At 35.3% G+C, this 18,541-nt stretch overlaps 2 protein-coding genes across 5 annotated transcripts; one reads left to right on the top strand and one right to left on the bottom strand.

The window, feature by feature from the left end:
* Positions 1-2,931: 2,931 nt before the first annotated feature.
* On the bottom strand, positions 2,932-4,429 carry LOC136220672 (uncharacterized). 2 transcript variants are annotated; one of them, XM_066008470.1, is made up of 3 exons: positions 4,170-4,429; positions 3,402-3,477; positions 2,932-3,263 (listed from the first exon to the last, which is right to left on the bottom strand). In XM_066008470.1, the coding sequence occupies exons 2-3, from the start codon at positions 3,469-3,471 to the stop codon at positions 3,160-3,162; spliced, it is 174 nt and encodes a 57-aa protein (XP_065864542.1). In that variant the 5' UTR covers positions 3,472-3,477; positions 4,170-4,429; the 3' UTR covers positions 2,932-3,159. The 2 variants fall into 2 exon arrangements, with proteins under 2 accessions (XP_065864542.1, XP_065864541.1); XM_066008469.1 differs by having other exon boundaries at positions 4,175-4,424.
* Positions 4,430-10,244: 5,815 nt separating this feature from the next.
* LOC136218882 (2-succinylbenzoate--CoA ligase, chloroplastic/peroxisomal) lies at positions 10,245-18,541 on the top strand. Of its 3 annotated transcripts, none has more exons than XM_066006044.1 (12): positions 10,245-10,601; positions 10,680-10,752; positions 10,838-11,006; positions 11,186-11,284; positions 11,984-12,081; positions 12,238-12,431; positions 12,995-13,122; positions 14,190-14,578; positions 14,694-14,905; positions 15,013-15,131; positions 16,747-17,090; positions 17,188-18,541. In XM_066006044.1, the coding sequence occupies exons 1-11, from the start codon at positions 10,402-10,404 to the stop codon at positions 16,761-16,763; spliced, it is 1,698 nt and encodes a 565-aa protein (XP_065862116.1). In that variant the 5' UTR covers positions 10,245-10,401; the 3' UTR covers positions 16,764-17,090; positions 17,188-18,541. The 3 variants fall into 3 exon arrangements, with proteins under 3 accessions (XP_065862116.1, XP_065862117.1, XP_065862118.1); XM_066006046.1 differs by having other exon boundaries at positions 10,534-10,601; positions 10,831-11,006; XM_066006045.1 differs by lacking the exons at positions 16,747-17,090; positions 17,188-18,541 and having other exon boundaries at positions 10,246-10,601; positions 15,013-15,254.

Raw genomic sequence — 18,541 nt, 5'->3', positions numbered from 1 at the left:
TCAAGCATTAGCGACTTCTTGTATGAGCTACAATACAAATAGGGTTTCTAAATGGGGGCGGAATAAGGATGAAAATGGTTCTCTTGCTTCATCACCGCATATCCCATGGAGTTTTACTTTTATTCTAAGTATTAATTAAAATTAAATTTACATAAAATGTAACATTAAATTAATAAAAACTAAATATAATATATTTTAGGGAAAAGTATATAAACAAATTATATGATTTCACGTATTCGTAAATACAATCACGTGTTTTATGTTATAGTAGCAAACATGGATAAAATCAATTAACACCTTATCATCAAATTAACATGTTCGTGATCAAAGTATTGATCTTAACAAAGTCAATATACGTGTGACCTTAAAGCATCAAAAGTTTCCAATTTTAATAGTATATGCAACATACTTCCCAAATAAGATAAAAGTCTCATTCATTCATGTATGTAAATATATTGAGTGAATCCTTGGTTTTGGGTTGGCAGTGCCTTGGTTTTGGGTTGGCAGTGAGTGGGAAGTATTGAAACATAAAAAAGAGAGACAAATATTTGAAGAGAAAAAAGATTAAATTGAACTTAGTTAATTTTTTTTTATTGGAAAAGATACAAGTGAAGTGAGAAGTAAAGATGCTCAAATTATTACAAGGACTGAAGTGAGCTTAAAGATGTAACAGCTCTAGTTGTTTAATTTGCCTCGTCTTTATTCAGATTCCATTATCCATTCATTCGTTCATTCATTGTCGGGACTCTCATCCATTTCCGTATCCATATCCATATCTATATCCATTTCCTTTTCCTTTTCCTTTTGCATTTGCATTTGCATTTGCATTGCTTCTTTGTTCTCCAAATTATATTTTATACATTGAGGAGGACATGCTGCACAGCCAGACCAGCCTCCTCCAACGCCACCGCCGCCACCACCACCACCTCCCCAGCTACCCCAACTGCCTCCGCCAGTCCAGCCGCCGCCGCCAGTATAACCACCCTTACCACCCCCAACTGGAGCAACTGGAATAGTTGGAGTAGGAACAACAATAGGAACAGGAGTAGTAGGATAACCTCCTTTGCCTCCGGCGCCAGGTCCACCCCAACCGCCACCCATATAACCTCCTTTGCCTCCGGTGCCACCACCAATATTGACTCCTCCTCCTACTCCCACTCCTCCTCCTCCTAGTCTTACTCCTCCTCCTATTCCTACTCCACCTCCACCTCCAGTCCCAAAGTCAAAACCTTTATGACCACCTTTGCCACCACCAAAATTGACTCCTCCTCCTCCTCCAGTCCCAAATTCAGGACCTTTATGACCGCCTTTACCGGCCCCAGCACCAACACCACCCCAGTGTCCTCCAATCACAGCTCCGGCACCGCCATTTGGAACATCTTGATCCCACTTTCCGATTTCTCCATCCTTATTATCATCATCATCATGCGGTTCTAAAAGGACTCTGTTAGCAGCAATCAAGGTTGAACCGAGTAGCACCAGTAAACTAAGTAAGGCAAGTTTAGGTGAAGCCATTAATTGTTTTTTGGTTGGTTTGCTTGATTCTCAAGTATTGCAGGAACGCCCTTTTATACACAGGCAAGATAAGAGAAGAGAAGAGAGAACATGATTAATACGTTTTGTTTTGTTTTTTGGAGATTTCCCGGATTGGAATCCGGAGGCATGGTTTTGGTATGAAGCTGGGAATTTCCGTGCGTGCAGCAACTGAACTGTAACAAAACAAATTAACAATATAGCAGTGGCCATTTGAATGACATGTTTTAGAAGCAGGATTAAAGGAGATACGTTCATTTATTTCCCATCTTCTCATAGTCATAGCCTTTCTATTAGCTACCAAAATTAACAACACTAAGAAGGAAGCCAATACCATGCCAATGAAGAAGAGTACTAAACTGACCACCTACCACAACAATAACATATACAGACATCAACTTTTAATGGATTATAGCACAATTTGTACCCTAACCTATTCAAATTGCTGTTCTCCGCGTGCTAGATAACATTTATTTCATTCCCGAACTATAAAAATTGGCAAAATATCAATTGGAGGAAAGGAATTAAGCATTTTTAATTTAAGTGTTATCGAGTAACCTATCAGATAAAAAAGTATTGTGAATAATTTAAGGATAAATTAGTACTTTAAGCTTGTTTTAAAGCCAAAAGACATATTTGGTCCTCATAAATAAATTTAGGGGGTATTTGGTAGCTGCTTTTCGACCTTCTGTTTGTCTTTTCACTTTGAAAAGGAGAGTTTAAGATGTTTGGTTAGACACCCCTGTTTGCCTTTTGTAACCGAAAAGTAGCTTTTTATAAAAGCAGGGAATTCCTGTTTTTTGGAACAGCAGCCTTTTCAAACAGCAAACAGCAAACCGTAACAGGAAACAGCAAACAGCAACAGCAAACAGCAGATAAAACAAATGGACCCTTATTTTTTACTAGTAAGCTTACCATCGTTAAGTCCTAATTAATTATTTCTAAACACATTAAATCCGTATGAAATGACTTAACTATGTGTGTCATTCGAAGTCCGCTTATCTCATTTGGTTTAGCTTTTTCATATAACTTTTTGTGTCAACTTGTCAAGTGATATATGTTAACGGTTTCGTACATATGAAATTGAATTTGAACTAGTTTGCGTCAACTTATCAACTTTGAACTAGTTTGCGTCAACTTATCGTGTACATGTGAAATTGAATTTGAACTAGATATATAAATCGTTCAAGAGAGGCGCAATATGTTAAAAAATGATTAATTGTGAAATTAATATATCCATTTAAAAAGATCATTTGACTTGATGTGTTAAAAAATAATCAATTAATGTATGGTTAGAAGCTTATCAGTAAAAAGCAATGAATTGAATTGATTAGAGACTTGGGATATGCATTTTTTCTATTTTAGAACAAGAAGATAAAACCAGTGGACACAATAAAATCTCAACAAAAATCATACCTTTATTTATTCTCAGCACTAGAATTTACAAATTATCATTTGCAAGAAGCAAATGATTAAGTTAGTGGCAGAAACAATACATAATTCTATTTCAAATTTCCTGGTAAGCCTTCTACAAAAAGTAAATTACATTATTATTAGGTACAAAACCCCAAACTTCTCAATGCTGCAACCCATTTTCGTTATCATTTGGATGATCACAGAGAGAGTTTAATCCCCTGCGCTACCTGACTCTGCTTCCATTGCCTTCAAACTTTCAGCCAACGCTCGTTCTCTGTTTTGTGCTTGTCTTTCTGCAACAACCATATACAGGCCTACACAAGTAATAAACACTAAAGTATCAGAAATATTACAAGCTAAAAGAGAGAAAGAAAATGTTTGTCATAATGCAACCATGCCAACATAGAAAAATAAAACAAGCAACAAATATAAGGTCTGAATCAAATACATACTGGCTACACTTCCAATAGCACACACCCATAGAAGCCTCATTGACCATTTATCCCCAATTCGAGCTCCCATGTTTAGCTGCCACAAAGCGAAAGATAAAGATAATTACTTTACTCAATTCCCTTCACCATTTCATTCAGCTGCAGTGATTCTCAACTACTAAAAAGGAATGAATCTAATAGACTCATCAAGCTTAATCTGGTTGCAGAAGAGTTAAATTGTTTCAGTTATCAACTCAAACTTTTGCAAATTGCACTGCACAATGCACATCATGTATTGAATACTATACTGATGGCAAATTGGACAAAGAAATGGCTGCTCCTCATCAATTGCATATTTATCAAAACAAGATTAAGTTGATGCACAGGTATTGCAGAGATCATTAGCAAGCAGCAGACTTATTTAAAATCTACAGTGAAGCTTCTCCTTATAATGAGAGCTTGAAAGAACAAATTATGGAGTAGGTTTCAATATGCGAGCAATTTATTTGTGAATTACTTCACAATTAAAAAATATGCTAGAGAAAAAAAAAGGAACTATTATCAAAATCTTGCAAATCTCAGATTGTCATCCATCAATTGGAGAGAAAAAAAGAAAAAGAAAAAGAAAGAAGCCAAGAACATTTTGCAGGATCCGATGGACTGATTTCTGCCAATCTACACATGTTTAGATTGAACTTCATTTTTGCCCGAAGGTGTCGTAATCCAATATACTATGAGTGGTAGAAATATTTGAAAATATATATAATAAGAATGTTGATTAGCTCCTACATTACCGGTCACGGTGGCACTTGGCTGGAATACACGCCGGAATTCGGAAAGTAAATCTCTTATGCTGGAGAAAGGAAAGGAAAAAGAAGAAGAAGAGTGATGGGACAAAAGATCCCGTGGAGCGGCTGGGATTCGTCGAAAGAGAGAATTTAGGGTTCAAAATTGAAACTACGACGTTTAGAGTAGTTTTTCTCTTTTTCTTTTGAAGAACGTTTAGGCGCTATGCCCTACTGCTGGTCAAGGCAAAACCGAAGGAAGTTTACTTCTTCCATCTCTCGCTTCATATCAGTCGCGTCAAAAGCTAACGTCTTGTACTAGTTGAAAATCAAACGGTAAATGATGAAATTCTTCCATGTGAACATTTCTGTCTTACGGTATATGCTATTTTATTTTTATATTAAAATATTAAACTCCATTTTACTTTTACATAGAAAAATTAATTTAATATTTTATATTAATCATCTAACATATTAACAAAAGCCGTTAAATCAAGATGATTACAGATAATTATTTTATTTGTATTAATAGCCGTAACCTTATTAAAGCCATTAGAAGGCTCTGCTCTTCCTTTGAATCCATAGAGTTCAACCACATTTTCAGAGAGCAGAACCGTGTTGCTGATCGCTTGGCGGCGGCAGGCCATGAGGGGATGTTGGGCGTCACTTCCTTTTTGATCCTCCTATTTTTCTCTCCTCTCTTCTTTTAGAGGATAGGATCGGGGTTAGCTTTCCGAGGCTTATCCCAGATTAGGTTTTTCTCTGTTGTTTCTTTTCCTGTTTCTACTTAAAAAAAACCGTTTTTAATTTTAATTTTATCGAATACTAAACATTTTCTAACCCTGAAAATTAATTTTAATTTTATCAATTATTAATTTTAAAAAAAACTCTGTCATTTCACATTTTTGAAAAACAGTACATGTTGTTTTTCTTACCGCAAAGCAAATCCCGTGGTTTCTAGTACGGCAAATTCTTGGCACTATTATGTTTACATACGTAAATAAGGGTAGTTTAGTCATCAAAAAAATTACTTATATAAAAGCTCAAAAGAACTTCAATCGACTTAAACCTTCATTGAGACTCTTTATATTCTTTTCAAACTAGAAACCTTCAATGATTATATACCCTTAATTTACACCTGAATCCCTATATTGTTTTTGTTAATAGTACAACTAATGAGCAAAAGAGTTACAAACGAAACATGTGAAGTCGGAATTTGGAGTTACAAAGCGCAAAAGTTGCTTCGATTTTGCTTCGCAAAAAGAGAATGTCGCAATAAATTTTGGTTCATCTGACTTGGGTTTACGTGCCATACAAGGTAGGATAATCATCCACGTAAAAGTTCATCATCTTCGTTTTTTGTTTCTGTTGTGTGACTTAGGGTTTCTGATTTTTTTTCGTTACTATGCTTGAATTATTCGTCTAAGTTTTTGTTCATTTTAGAGTAGACATTTTGGATTTTATGTAATTATCTTATTATTTGCATGTGATGCATGCATGTTGCGAGTTTGAGATTTGTGATTTTTGGGTCTGTATGGCATATGTGTATGATTATTGGTATGTATATTTATTGTGTTCAACTTTTTGCATGTTTGATGATGTACATCAGAGTATGACTGGTCGCATAATTTTTGTGCTTCAATTTCGGGGAATTGGTCTTCCTATGACGATTTAATGAAGTACTTGGGAGAGGGATGTAGCCACATTGAATGTGGATAAAGATTTACTCTCTTATTTTCAACCGCTAGATTAATATAGGGACATGGGGTATAGACATGCCTATCGTATGTGGTATCATGTGATTGTGTTGACAGGAGAGTTGTCTTCTGAAGAGATACAGGATGACAAGAATGTAGGCTTCATGTGTCTAATTAACAAAGATAATGATGAATGAGATGTCTACTTTGAGGCTCTTATACTGCCATTGAATGTGCACATGACTAATGTAGTGAGGCATGATGTAGGTGATGATATTGCTGATGTAAATGCAGGGCATGTTGTAGGGCATGATAGTGCAAGTGTAAATGTAGGGCAAAAGGATGCATATGTAAGTGATGATGATGAATATGTAAGTGGTGAAGATGATTATGTAGAGGATAATGATGATCATTATATCGAATAGCTATATTGGAGATGATTATTATGAAGGGGGTGGGGATGATTTAGAAAGTGTATGGGATATTGAATCATTTGATGTTGAGGATTTTTCTATGTTTGGTGAATCATTTGATGTTGAGGATCTCTCTATGTTTGCTGAATCTAAACCAAAAACTGAAGCACAAGCTAATCCACACATTTCACACCAAACTGAATCAGTACATGAACCACATCCTGAACTAGTTAATGAACCAGTACGTGAACCAACACATCAACCACCTAATGGACTAGTACATTGGCTAAATGAATAGGGAATGAGACAGTTTAACGAGCATGCTCTTGCTTTAGAGGATGAATTGGGTAGTCTACACGGTTCTGATAGTGAGAGGCCTGAGCCTAATGTGGAGTATAGGGCTAACATGAACATTGAGTTGGCACTGGGGACTAAATTTACTTCTACTAGCCAATTTAGGAAAGCTTTAAAGTACTAGGCCATTGATAGAGGTTATTCGTATTTCTATAAGAAAAACTGCAAAAATGTTATAGATGTTGGGTGTAAGTTTGAGGGATGTGACTTTAAGACAAGGGCATCTATGGTGGGAGAAACCATACTTTTAGGATCAAGTTTTTCAAGCCAGAGTATAGTTGTCCAAGAGAATATGATAATCATTTGATCACCACCGAATTCATAGTTGAGAAATATCTCGAAGAATTTAGAGATGATGAGAACTGAAAAGTGCATATATTCCAAAGGAGGAATGAGAGAGGACAAATTACCTCGATACCCATCCATGGATTGTGCAAAAAACCCTAGAAGGCCTACGAAACGAAGGATTAGATAAGCAAATAAGCTTAGAAACCATTTAAAGGGTTTTAGAGCATGAGTCAATGTTAAATGTGGAAAATGCAATCAAGTTTGACATAATGATATAGGATGTAAAGCGGGGGTAATATGAGAAAGTCCATGACAACGAAGTGCAGAACTGTAGCTAGAAGAACTTGACAAGCTGTCTAGGTCATTGCACACATAACTTATTAAATGTTTGAGTCTCTTGTATTGTCTAGTTAACCAAGTATAAAGTGTTTTTTTAAACAAATTTGGTCATTAAGTTAGATGTTTATTTATTGATGCTCGTGAGTTGTGGTCAATTTGCAGCAATCTAATCCAGTTATGAGTAGTTCACAAACTACATCAGCTCAACATGTTGTCACAGAAGATGGATCAAGAATGGCATAAAGTCAACCGGTGATAAATGTTGTTTTGGGGAACTTGTTATATTCATTCGAGTTAACTGGCATATTGAAACTTCAATTATGTATCTTAAACAAGTTGGAAGAGGTGAAAATATAGTTAGAAGATGGGGTTTAAGTAGGGGGGGGGGTAAAGGAAGAGCTAATCATCCACAAAGTAAGAACCCACTAATGCCTCCTCAACATTTCAAACCACATAGAGTTAAGAATTATGTTGCACCAACTATGTCATCCGCACATAGAAGCGTTGAACCAGAATAGCCACAGTTTAGTAGGACTATGCGACCCAGAAGGATATCATACCTTGAAAGACTGGTAGAAAGATTCGGCATGAGAGACCATCTGGTGACAAGTGAAGAGTTTGATCTTGTTTTGTTTTTAATAGATATGTTGTAAACTAGTATATTAGGTATTACATATTTTGGACAAGTTGTGAATTTATTTTTGTGCTTATCTTGTATATGGTTGTTTTACGCCAAAACTTGTTGCAGAGTGAATTTGGTAGATATTTGTTTTTGTGCCACTCTTGTAAATGGATGTTTTTGTGCCAATCTATTCTATTTTTTTATGGCATATAGATTGGATATTTGACATAATTTTGTTTACCAAAATCAATAAAAAGAATTTCAACTACTTTTGTATATATATTTTTAGAACATAACAACATTTTTTTATGTTTATTTTTATTTGGGACGTTCGCAAATTTACAAATTAAGTACAAACACAAATTAACAACAATTGTGCAACACTGATTCTGCACAAAAATCAATTAAGCACCAATTAAGTACAAATACAAATTAAGCACGAACATCAAATAGAATTATGCACAAACATATATAAGGTTAACAATTACACCAACAAATGTATCAAGCAAACAACAGTTTCTCAATCAAACCAATTTTTTTCATGCAAACATTTTTACAAACACCTACTATGCAATATTCAAGCATTAGTAATTACTTAATCCAATTACACAAAACATCTTTCTCATTTCGGCATTACATCGAACACCTAACCTACATCCTTCAAGGCAGCAAACCAACTTTCACATCAAGCTCATGAACCTAAACAGCAACACAATCATAAAGCATAAAATTACAACTCTTCCTATGCATCTTTTAAATATAGGGTATTGTATCTTTTTATAATTCTCCATAATGCCTTGAAGACATGCAATTTCTTCAGTTTTTAGTACAACTCCTTATCCTTCTCTACTAAAATTTACATTTCAAATTGAAGTTCAATCTCCCGAGCATGACATTGCTCGATTTCATCCTCACAATTGTTGATTTTCTGTTTCATCTCTTGCATAACTTCTCTTCCTCCAACATATACTAGTGAGTCAATCCATTTAAAATATCTACATGCATTTTCATTTGGATATCTAGAGCAACTAACATACCTCCTTCATATGTTAATCATTGTCCATGTCGTTCTTCTCTATATTCTATGACCGCACTAACGGTGAGATCCATTCCACTATACATTCGGTGTGTTTAAACTTGAAGAACCCGATGTTAAACTCATGGCACCATAAATCGCTTTTCTTCTGTCTCTGCAAGTACAAACGATCGCGAAACTGTACTTTTAAGTTCGATGATAATTGTATCAGGTAAGTGAAGTTTCACTGATTTGAAGAGTTTTTAGAGATTATGAAGAATTTGGAGGAAATCTTGATTAGGTACAGAGAACATTTGGACATTGGATGAGATTGTATTCCTAGACTTGTTGGGCTTTTATATTAGTCAATTTTTTTTGTAATGACTAAATTATCCCTATCCACTTATGTAAACATAAAGGTGTTAAGGGATTTGTCGCATTTTTGCTAACATAGAAACCAAATAGTTTGTTTTGGAAAAAAAAAATATAGATATCGATTTACAAAAACGTAAAATCACATGTTTTTTCAAATTAACCCTTTTATCAAACACTAAAAAATCAATAAAAGTTCACATCAAAAAGCAAATACAGAGAAATTCTACTATGGTCCCAGTCCATTGGACCTTACCAATAGAAATATAACAATTATGCACTTTCTTTCCTTACACCAATCATTTTCCAATGGACAAATTATTAGAAGGACCCGATTCTCCATGTCAAATAAAGGACCTTCCATACATATTTTGACATGTGTAACATGGACCCATAAATATTATAAGAGGTCCCACTATTTGAATTATTACGTGGGGTCACCATACACGTGTCTAAATGTGAATTGAGGTCCTCCAAATGACATGTGTGCTTAATATAAGAACTCATTCGAATGAGATAGCATGATTCACTTTTTTTATTGGTTGGGTTCATTGCATCCGATCCATAATAGAAGTTCTCGCAAATACAACACAACAAACAACAATTTGAATCATAAAATACACCAAGGTCCTTCTTGTTTCCTATTACAGTGTTATATTAGAAAAGTAAGAATTTTCATAAAAGTCCAATAGTATTTTTATACATCTAAAATTCTCCGAAAAAGCAAATGTTTTTTCCCTCTATTAATCAGTGTTTTTTTTTTTTGTTCTCAATATTTCAAAATATATGACGTCTGTTTTCTTCACTGTTGAAAAACCAGTATCATAGGTAAGTGCCAATCCAATGGCTCAAAAGTTAGCTTATTTATTCAATGGATATCTAGCAAAGCAATCACGACAGCCAATCACTTCTGACCGTCAGCTATCTAAATTCACAATCCCGTAAATTAATAATTTAATTTATAGGATAAGCTTCTTCTTCTTTTTTTCGTTACAATTTGCAAAGATAAGATGATATCCGCCACCGAATAACCGGATAATATAATACCCGCGCTTCTCACTTCTCATTCAAAACTCAAAACTCAGTATCGGCGTCACCTCGGTCTTCCTAAAACTCCAAAAATACCTTCTTAGGCAATGGCTAATTTCTCTCAGCCCCACATTTGCCACTGCCTCACGCGTTTATCAACTTCCCGTCGAAATTCCATCGTGACAACCGACGGTAACCGGAAAAAGACCGGCGAGGAGTTCGTTGGTGACGTATTGAGCCTGGCTAGTGGACTGCTTGATCTTGGCCTCAGAAATAGCGACATTGTTGCTATCTGTGCTTTTAACAGGTTCCTCCTCTGCCTGAACTAGTACCTTTATTTAATTTGTATGATCTTATTGATGTTAGTGTTAATTCCATGTTTCAGTGATTGGTATTTGGTGTGGCTACTGGCCGTTGCATTTGTTGGCGCCATAGTTGCTCCATTGAATTATCGATGGGTAAGCGTGTGCGGTTGGCCATTGCCTTCTACATTACTGCATTGTATGATGGTATGAAGTTCATATTTAATTTCTTAGCTTGCAGAGCTTCGAAGAGGCAAAATCAGCAATGTTAAGTGTCAAGCCAGTGTTACTGGTGAGTGACGAGAGCTGTGGTTTTTGGGGTTTGGATTTTCAGAGTGATGCTATACCTTCTCTAAAGTGGCATGTCTTCTTGAATTCATTTTCCTCCGGTTTCGAGAAAGCATCAAACAGTATGTAACTTTTGTGCGCTGTAATTCCCTTTTACTGTATGATCAATTATGAGTTTATAACAGAAATGAGCGATTTTTTTTGTTTGAATTGTGGGTTTATGCTGTGTGGATTATGAGTTTTATTTTCTGTAATTAGTAATTGACATTGTACTGGTTGTTGCCTTTCTTCATTTCTCTAGTAATAACGACTGAAATGCTTCGAAGAAATGGCATAAGATCTCCAACATTGGATTACACTTGGGCACCTGAGGGCGCTGCCCTGATATGCTTTACTTCAGGTATTTTATTTAGCACTTTAAGTCTCTTGTTCACTCTAGGTAGTGTGATTGTTTGGATGAAAAGTGAGTTTCTATGGTCAGCATGATATCTCTTATTAGAAAAAACAACTTATGTTTAGAGAAGTTATTTTCTAACTTTTGTCTGCTAATGCATATTTGACTTTTTTTTATATGATGGTTATTAATCTAAATAAGAAGCTTTCCCTTCTCCTTGAGTATTGTGTAACTGTACAGAACTTCAATTTCTTTGTTTCTGGTTCATTGAGCCTTTTGAGAGATGTGTAAAAGAGAAAAAGTTCTCAGCAGTTCAAGTAGTGTACAGGGGATTCATCACTTACCTATTTCTCAATATCCTTTCATGCAATTTATACTGCTTCATGCCCATTTTGTTTTTCAATCCAGCTGAAATAAACTTGCATCCGAACGTCGCCAAAATCAATGCACTTAATTTTTCATGAAAGAATATTCAGCAAGTGCGTATTGATAGGTTCAGAACTGCAAGTCATCAACCCAAAAAGCATCTCCTCATAGTTTCTTGTATCAGCTAAACTTTGTACTGTTATTATGTTTGAGATTAATTGTTGAAACTTCCTATTGATATTACCATTTTTTTTTCAAGTTTCCTCTATAGAACTCTAATAGTTCTCAAAATTAACTATCTAATTGATATTCTGGGTCTATTTTGTCTTATGGACATAGGAACTACTGGAAAGCCAAAGGGAGTTCTCATAAGCCATTCAGCTTTGATTGTACAATCCCTAGCAAAAGTTGCCATTGTTGGTTACTGTGAGGATGATGTATGTTGTTCCTCAAGAATTATTCTATGTTTCAGCATATGGCAATTGGAGGATATTAGAATTAGTATTGAGGATGCCTGAAAGTAGAGGTTCATTCAGATGGGTGTACAAAAGATGGTTTTCTGATTCAGTTCCTTATTCCTTGATATTTTGTAGGTCTATTTGCACACTACTCCACTGTGCCATATTGGAGGATTGTCATCAGCAATGGCTATGCTAATGGTTGGAGCTTCCCATGTCTTGATACGCAAATTTGAAGCTAAATTGGCTTTAGAGGTCATCGAAAGGCACTGTGTGACTTCTTTAATTACTGTTCCAACAATGATGGGTGATTTGATTTCATTAACAAGGTAAGAATACTATGTCATCTATATTGGAAACAGAACAGCATAGATATGACATGCTTGAAGTCACACATGCTTGTAGATGCATTGGTATATTAAATTAAGAATCAATTAACATGAAAAAGATTTCATTGTCTCACAATCTGAATAACATTAAACGCATTGATACCTTTGTCAACACTGTTGCCTAAGATACTCAATACGATGAAGCAACGTGCCTACCTTCCCATACTTTAAGCGACTCTTTCAAGGGTAAACACTGTCACAGAGCCTTTTCCATTTCCTCGTGAACACGCATCACATGGAAGTGATATTGTACTATTGACCAATCCTAGTGCCCTTTTGTAGCTTTTATTCAAAAGTTTGTCATCAAAATTAGAACCACTGCCTAAAGAATTTTTCTTTCTCATTTCTTAGTCTCTTTGATCATTTCGGGACTAAGGCTTTGTTGTTGTTGTATTTCTTAGTCTCTTTGATGTGCACCACAAATCATTGTTGTTGGGTTTCTTAGTAATTAAGTTATATGTTAGTGAATTGGCTCAGTATATTTTTCAGAGGTATTTTGCCAGGGCAGACAAAACTTCAAAAGGGAGGCAAACTGTAAAGAGAATATTGAATGGAGGTGGAAGTCTTCCAGTTGGGCTTATTAAAGATGCCAGCGAAGTCTTTCCAAGAGCTAAGCTTCTTTCAGCATATGGTAAGATATCTGTTAGGCATGCTGTCGGAACTAGGATTCTGATGAACTAAAATTTTAGAATAGGAAGAAAAAGAATGAGAACAGAGAGAAAAGAGAGAAGAATTTAGAAGAAAGAAAGAAAGATTTCATTATTCAATTGCGGAATCAATTGGTATAGACTGATTCTCTTAAATAGGAAAAAGGGACAAGGAAAGTACATCCAGCCTAACAAATTTATTGCCCTAATAATTCTAACCTACCTTAAATAAGAATAAGAAATACAACCCTAATAATTCTAACCTACCTTAAATAAGCATAGGAAATACAACCTATTTTAAATAAGAATAGGAAAGACAACCTAGCTTAAATCGCCCTAATAATTCTAACCTACCTTAAATAAGAATAGGAAATACAACCTACCTTAAATCGGCCTAATAATTCTATCATACCTTAAATAAGAATAGGAAATACAACCTACCTTAAATAAGAATAGGAAATACATCAATTTACTAATGAGGAAAAACAACAATAATTACTAATGCAGAAATAACAGAATGACAGCTCAAGATGGTAAAGAGCTATTTTAAACCTTCTTCTTTGTCACATATGTGACACATGCAACTTTATCCTTTGTTCTCTTAAGTAGCCTTTTCATAAAGCTGTATGAATTACATTTTTGTTTTTTGAAATGCTAATGCATACCTGTGTGTGAAATGCTTAATTTACATATGGATTGCTTCAGCGGAAAAAGGTGCTTGATAGTGTTAAATTCTCATTAAACTGTGTTGCACTGAGTTTACTAGCAACCCAATCAATCCATTGAATAAGCTTACTTTAAAAAATGAGAATCCTAGGTGGCTAACAGTCTGAAAAAACAATAGAAACTTTTGGCTGATGAGATGAATGGTGTCTGAAGAACATGGACCTGGTTTAATGTTATTTAGACCTTTGCAAAATGTTCTTAGAATTGCTTTTTATTTCAATGAATTCATAACTTTCTTGGATATGTCATATCCCTTACTAACTTTAACTTAGATGATCTGTTAATTCTCTCCCTCTCATTTTTTACTTTTCTGCGATTCTTGAAGGAATGACAGAGAGCTGTTCTTCTCTAACCTTTGTCACTTTCTATGATCCAACATCCGAAACACCTGGTCAGCATTTGCATTCATATGATGTAACAAAATCCAGGCCGGTGAACCAACCACAAGGTGTCTGTGTTGGCAAGCCTGCACCGCATGTGGAGTTAAAAATATGTTCTAATGGCTCTTCTGATATTGGGAAAATTCTGACTAGAGGTCCACATGCAATGCTCAGATATTGTGATCATAATTCATTGAAGACACTAGATAATGCCAATAAAGTTTGGCTAGACACAGGTGACATTGGCTGCATTGATAACACTGGTAACTTGTGGCTGGTTGGACGGACCAATAACCGTATCAAGAGCGGCGGGGAGAATGTTCACCCTGAAGAGGTGAGTATGATCTGCCTATATATATATATATATATATAGAGTCATCAAGCAAATAATTTGGAACCTGCTACAGTAACATTATATCACTGTAAAGAGTAATAATTTGGTTCAAAAGGTGGAGGCGATCCTGACACAACATCCTGGAGTTGCTTCTGTCCTTGTTCTGGGAATTCCGGATCCTCGTTTAACAGAGATAGTCGTTGCTTGCATTAAATTAGCACAAGGTTGGCAATGGTCTGACAAGAAATGTAATTCCCATTCTGAAAATGAGCTACTCTTATGCAGTCAAACTCTTCAGAATCACTGCAGAGAAAGAAATCTATCCGGGTATTGCTTGTTCCGTATCACACATTACTTAATTAGAAGGCTATATGGTGTTGTTTTTTCCAGTGTACATGTCTGAGAAATGATGTTGTGGACAATGTTTTTTTCAGGTTTAAAGTACCAAAATTATTCATTGTATGGAGGAAGCCATTTCCACTAACAACAACAGGAAAGATTAGAAGAGATGGAATTCGAAGAGAAGTCATATCTCACCTTCAATGTTTGCCATGTAAACTTTGATGCTCCTTTAACCCTTCAATTTTTTTATCAAGAAATAATTCATTTTTGTTAATGAGATTAGACTTGAAAAATTATTCTGCTTGAAATAAATTGTGAAGGTGAATTAAATTCCTATTACTTGCACTAACTTTAAGAATGAAGTTAAACTTTAAATTGAAAAAGTTGGACGTATGGATATTTCTTTTAGTTCCAACTAATTGAAATATATTTCCTCTTGTTTGACAATATGTACAAGACAATATGTATAGGTTAAACTTAAAATGAGTATACATCTTTATATAAGGTCTCCTTGAATTGTTTTTAGGGTTAGTTGTAAAAAAAAAAAAATCATTGTGGCTGATCATTTTGGTATTTTTGTCGCAAAAAAAAAAAAAAAAAAATTGTGGTTACTACCGTTAAAAAAACAAAAGATTTTCACCTAATGCCATAAAAGAAAGAATGACATGGCAGAGGATAGTTTTGTTAAAAAAAATCTCCTTTTCTTTATTTCCTTTTCAAAAGGCAAAATGTATTTTTATATATATTTTTATTTTTTTTCTCTCCCATCTCTCTCATTCATTCCTTGTTTAAAGTTTCTTCTTTTTATTATTTAAGTTTCTTCAATTCTAGAAATTCAAGATTTCTTGAAATTCCAGAAATTTGGAATTTCCAAATTCCAGAATAGATTTTGGAAATTCCAGAAATTTGGATTCGTTTCGTACCTTTGAAAGAAGCCTTACCACCCACCGTAAAATGTTGGATTTGGTTAAGAGTCTTGTTCGATTGAGAGGGAGCAGCAAGGTGACACTCACAATCCTATGTTAACTTTGGTAAAAGAACTAAAAGGAAGGTGATGCTCACAGCCATATGTTAACTTTGGTAAAAGAGCTAAAAACAGTCATGAAAAGAGCTTAAAGCATTTCTCAGTCAGTTACCCTTTACCAAAAAAGTCATTGAAGTACTTTGTTATATTACAACATCCTTCCATAAATTGGAATCAGATGATGGTTTCATCTCTTCTATTCTTAGACCTTATACTTCTGTTGGCTAGACTTGATGATTCTTAAATCGAGCTATTAAGTAAAGACGGACAGACTCATCAATTTTATGAGAAATTCCAGTCAGATGATGGTTTCATCTCTTATATTCTTAGACCTTATACTTCTGTTGGCTAGACTTGATGATTCTTAAATCGAGCTATTAAGTAAAGACGGGCAGACTCATCAATTCTATGAGAAATTCCAGATTTCTAGAAATTCCATAAATCTGGAACTGGTTAGTTGTAATTCCATGACTACACACACCTTGCACGGTTGAGACTCGAGTTGATGCACCAAGTAAGCCACGACCAACAAGGGTGTCAAAGCCAAATCCAAAATGTCTATATTGAGTGAGATTGTGTTCAGAATCACATTGCTGATATTTGGGGATCAGAATCACAAATGTTTGCTTTGCCTATTTTCATGCTTTCAGTTGTTATTTGTAAGTTGTGTTATTCCTGTTTTTAGGAGAGTTGCTGCAATTTATATTTAAATTGAGCCAGTTTTAATAAAGAAAAGCAAGCTTCTTCCAACAACTAAATTCTCTAGTTTATTCTCACCATAAATAGAATTCTATTGTTTCAGATTTTCATCTTTCTTGAGTTCTGATTGGGGCCACTTAACATTGGTATGAGAGCATGGCTGCGAACAAGGAACACATTGAAAATCTAGAAGCATGTCTTAGACCTGTACAAGATATGCTCTCCAAATGGAGATCGGTTTAGAAGAAAAACTCTGTTTCTTAGAAGAGTCAGTCAACAAAATGGCTGAAACTTTCTCGCCTACAAAGAAATCTAATTCACATCAAGGGTCTTCCAATTCGAATCAATTTCGTGATAATATAAATTCCTTTAAGGATTCCTCAGAAGGAGAACGCCCTATGTTTTCTTCAAAATTCGCAAAGCTCGAGTTTCCCAAGTACTCAAGAGGTGATCATATAGAATGGCTGACAAGAGTAAAAGATAGTCACTGCATCATGATTTCTAAAAAATGGCTTGACCTCCTTATCCCTATGGGCAATTTCAGGTGTTCTGTGGAGACTTTGGTGTTCGATATGAGCAGTTTGGATATGGTTCTAGGGATCGAATGGTTGAAGACTTTGGGTGAAGTGACTCATCACTGGGATTTGCACTATATGAGGTTTACCTGAAATCAAGAATTTGTTCTAGAAGGAATCAATCGACAACACATGGCAGGTAATTCTTCTTTGAAAACTTGGTTGACTCGCTCCAATTCTTCTATGTCAGCCTTACAGGTCTTGGGTGTGGAGACGCAAGATGAATTCATGATGGAATCTCAATTGGATTGATCTCAACAGACTTCTCTCAACGCCATTTTAGAGCAGCTTGTGTTGTTATTTCAAACTCCTATGGGTTTGCCATTGTCTTTCCTACATGATCATAGTATTAACCTTGTGCCTCGCTAGGGACTTGTGTGTGTCCGCCCTTATCGATACCCTTACCACCAAAAGTTAGAGATTCATCGACAAGTGGCAAAATTGCTTCAAATGGGGGTTATCCGTCCTAGTAAAAGTGTCTTTTCGAGTCTAATTATTTTGTTGAAGAAGAAGGACAACTCTTGATGGATGTGTGTGGATTGTCGCTCTCTAAACAAGGTCATAATTTTGGACAAATTTCCTATTCCGGTGGTGGATGACTTGATGAATTGAGAGGTGCTAAATTCTTTACCAAATTGGAACAACTCAAAAGTGAATTATAATAAAGCAAAAAGTAAATTCACAATAAAAAATACTTTTGTTCATCATCGCTTAGGCGGCGCCTATCGGTCTAAGCAGCCTAAGCGGAGTCCAAACGGCTAAAAATCACTTAGGGACCAAAAAACGTCTAGAGAGACTAATCAGAGAAAATCGAGACGAATTCTCGATTTTGAGCACCTAGGCGGTCCAGAAGGCATTGGTTTTATTCAGTGATTACAACACCCTTCCATAAATTGGAATCAGAGGGATGGCTTCATCTCTTCTATTCTTAGACCTTACACTTCGGCTGGCCTGGCTTGGTGATTCTTAAATCGAGCTTTTAGAGTAAAGACGGGTAAACTCATCAATTCTATTAGAAATTCCTGATTTCTTGAAATTCCATAAATCATGAACTAGTTAGTTGTAATTAAACTGAAACATACATATGACTACACACACCTTACACGATTGAGACTCAGCTTGAAGCGCCATGTAGGCCACGATCAACAAGGGTGTCAAAGCTAAATCCAAAATATATGTATTGAGTGAGATTGGTTCAGAATCAGAAATGTTGATATTTGGGGATCAGAATAAGAAATTTTTGCTTTGCCTAAATTCATGCTTTTAGTTGTTATTTGTAAGTTGTGTTCTCCCTGTTTTTAGGAGGTTGATGCAATTTGTATT

This window comes from Euphorbia lathyris, chromosome 2, assembly GCF_963576675.1.
Source record: "Euphorbia lathyris chromosome 2, ddEupLath1.1, whole genome shotgun sequence".
In the NCBI taxonomy this organism is placed as follows: Eukaryota; Viridiplantae; Streptophyta; class Magnoliopsida; order Malpighiales; family Euphorbiaceae; genus Euphorbia; species Euphorbia lathyris.
This window is presented reverse-complemented; position numbering and strand designations above follow the sequence as displayed.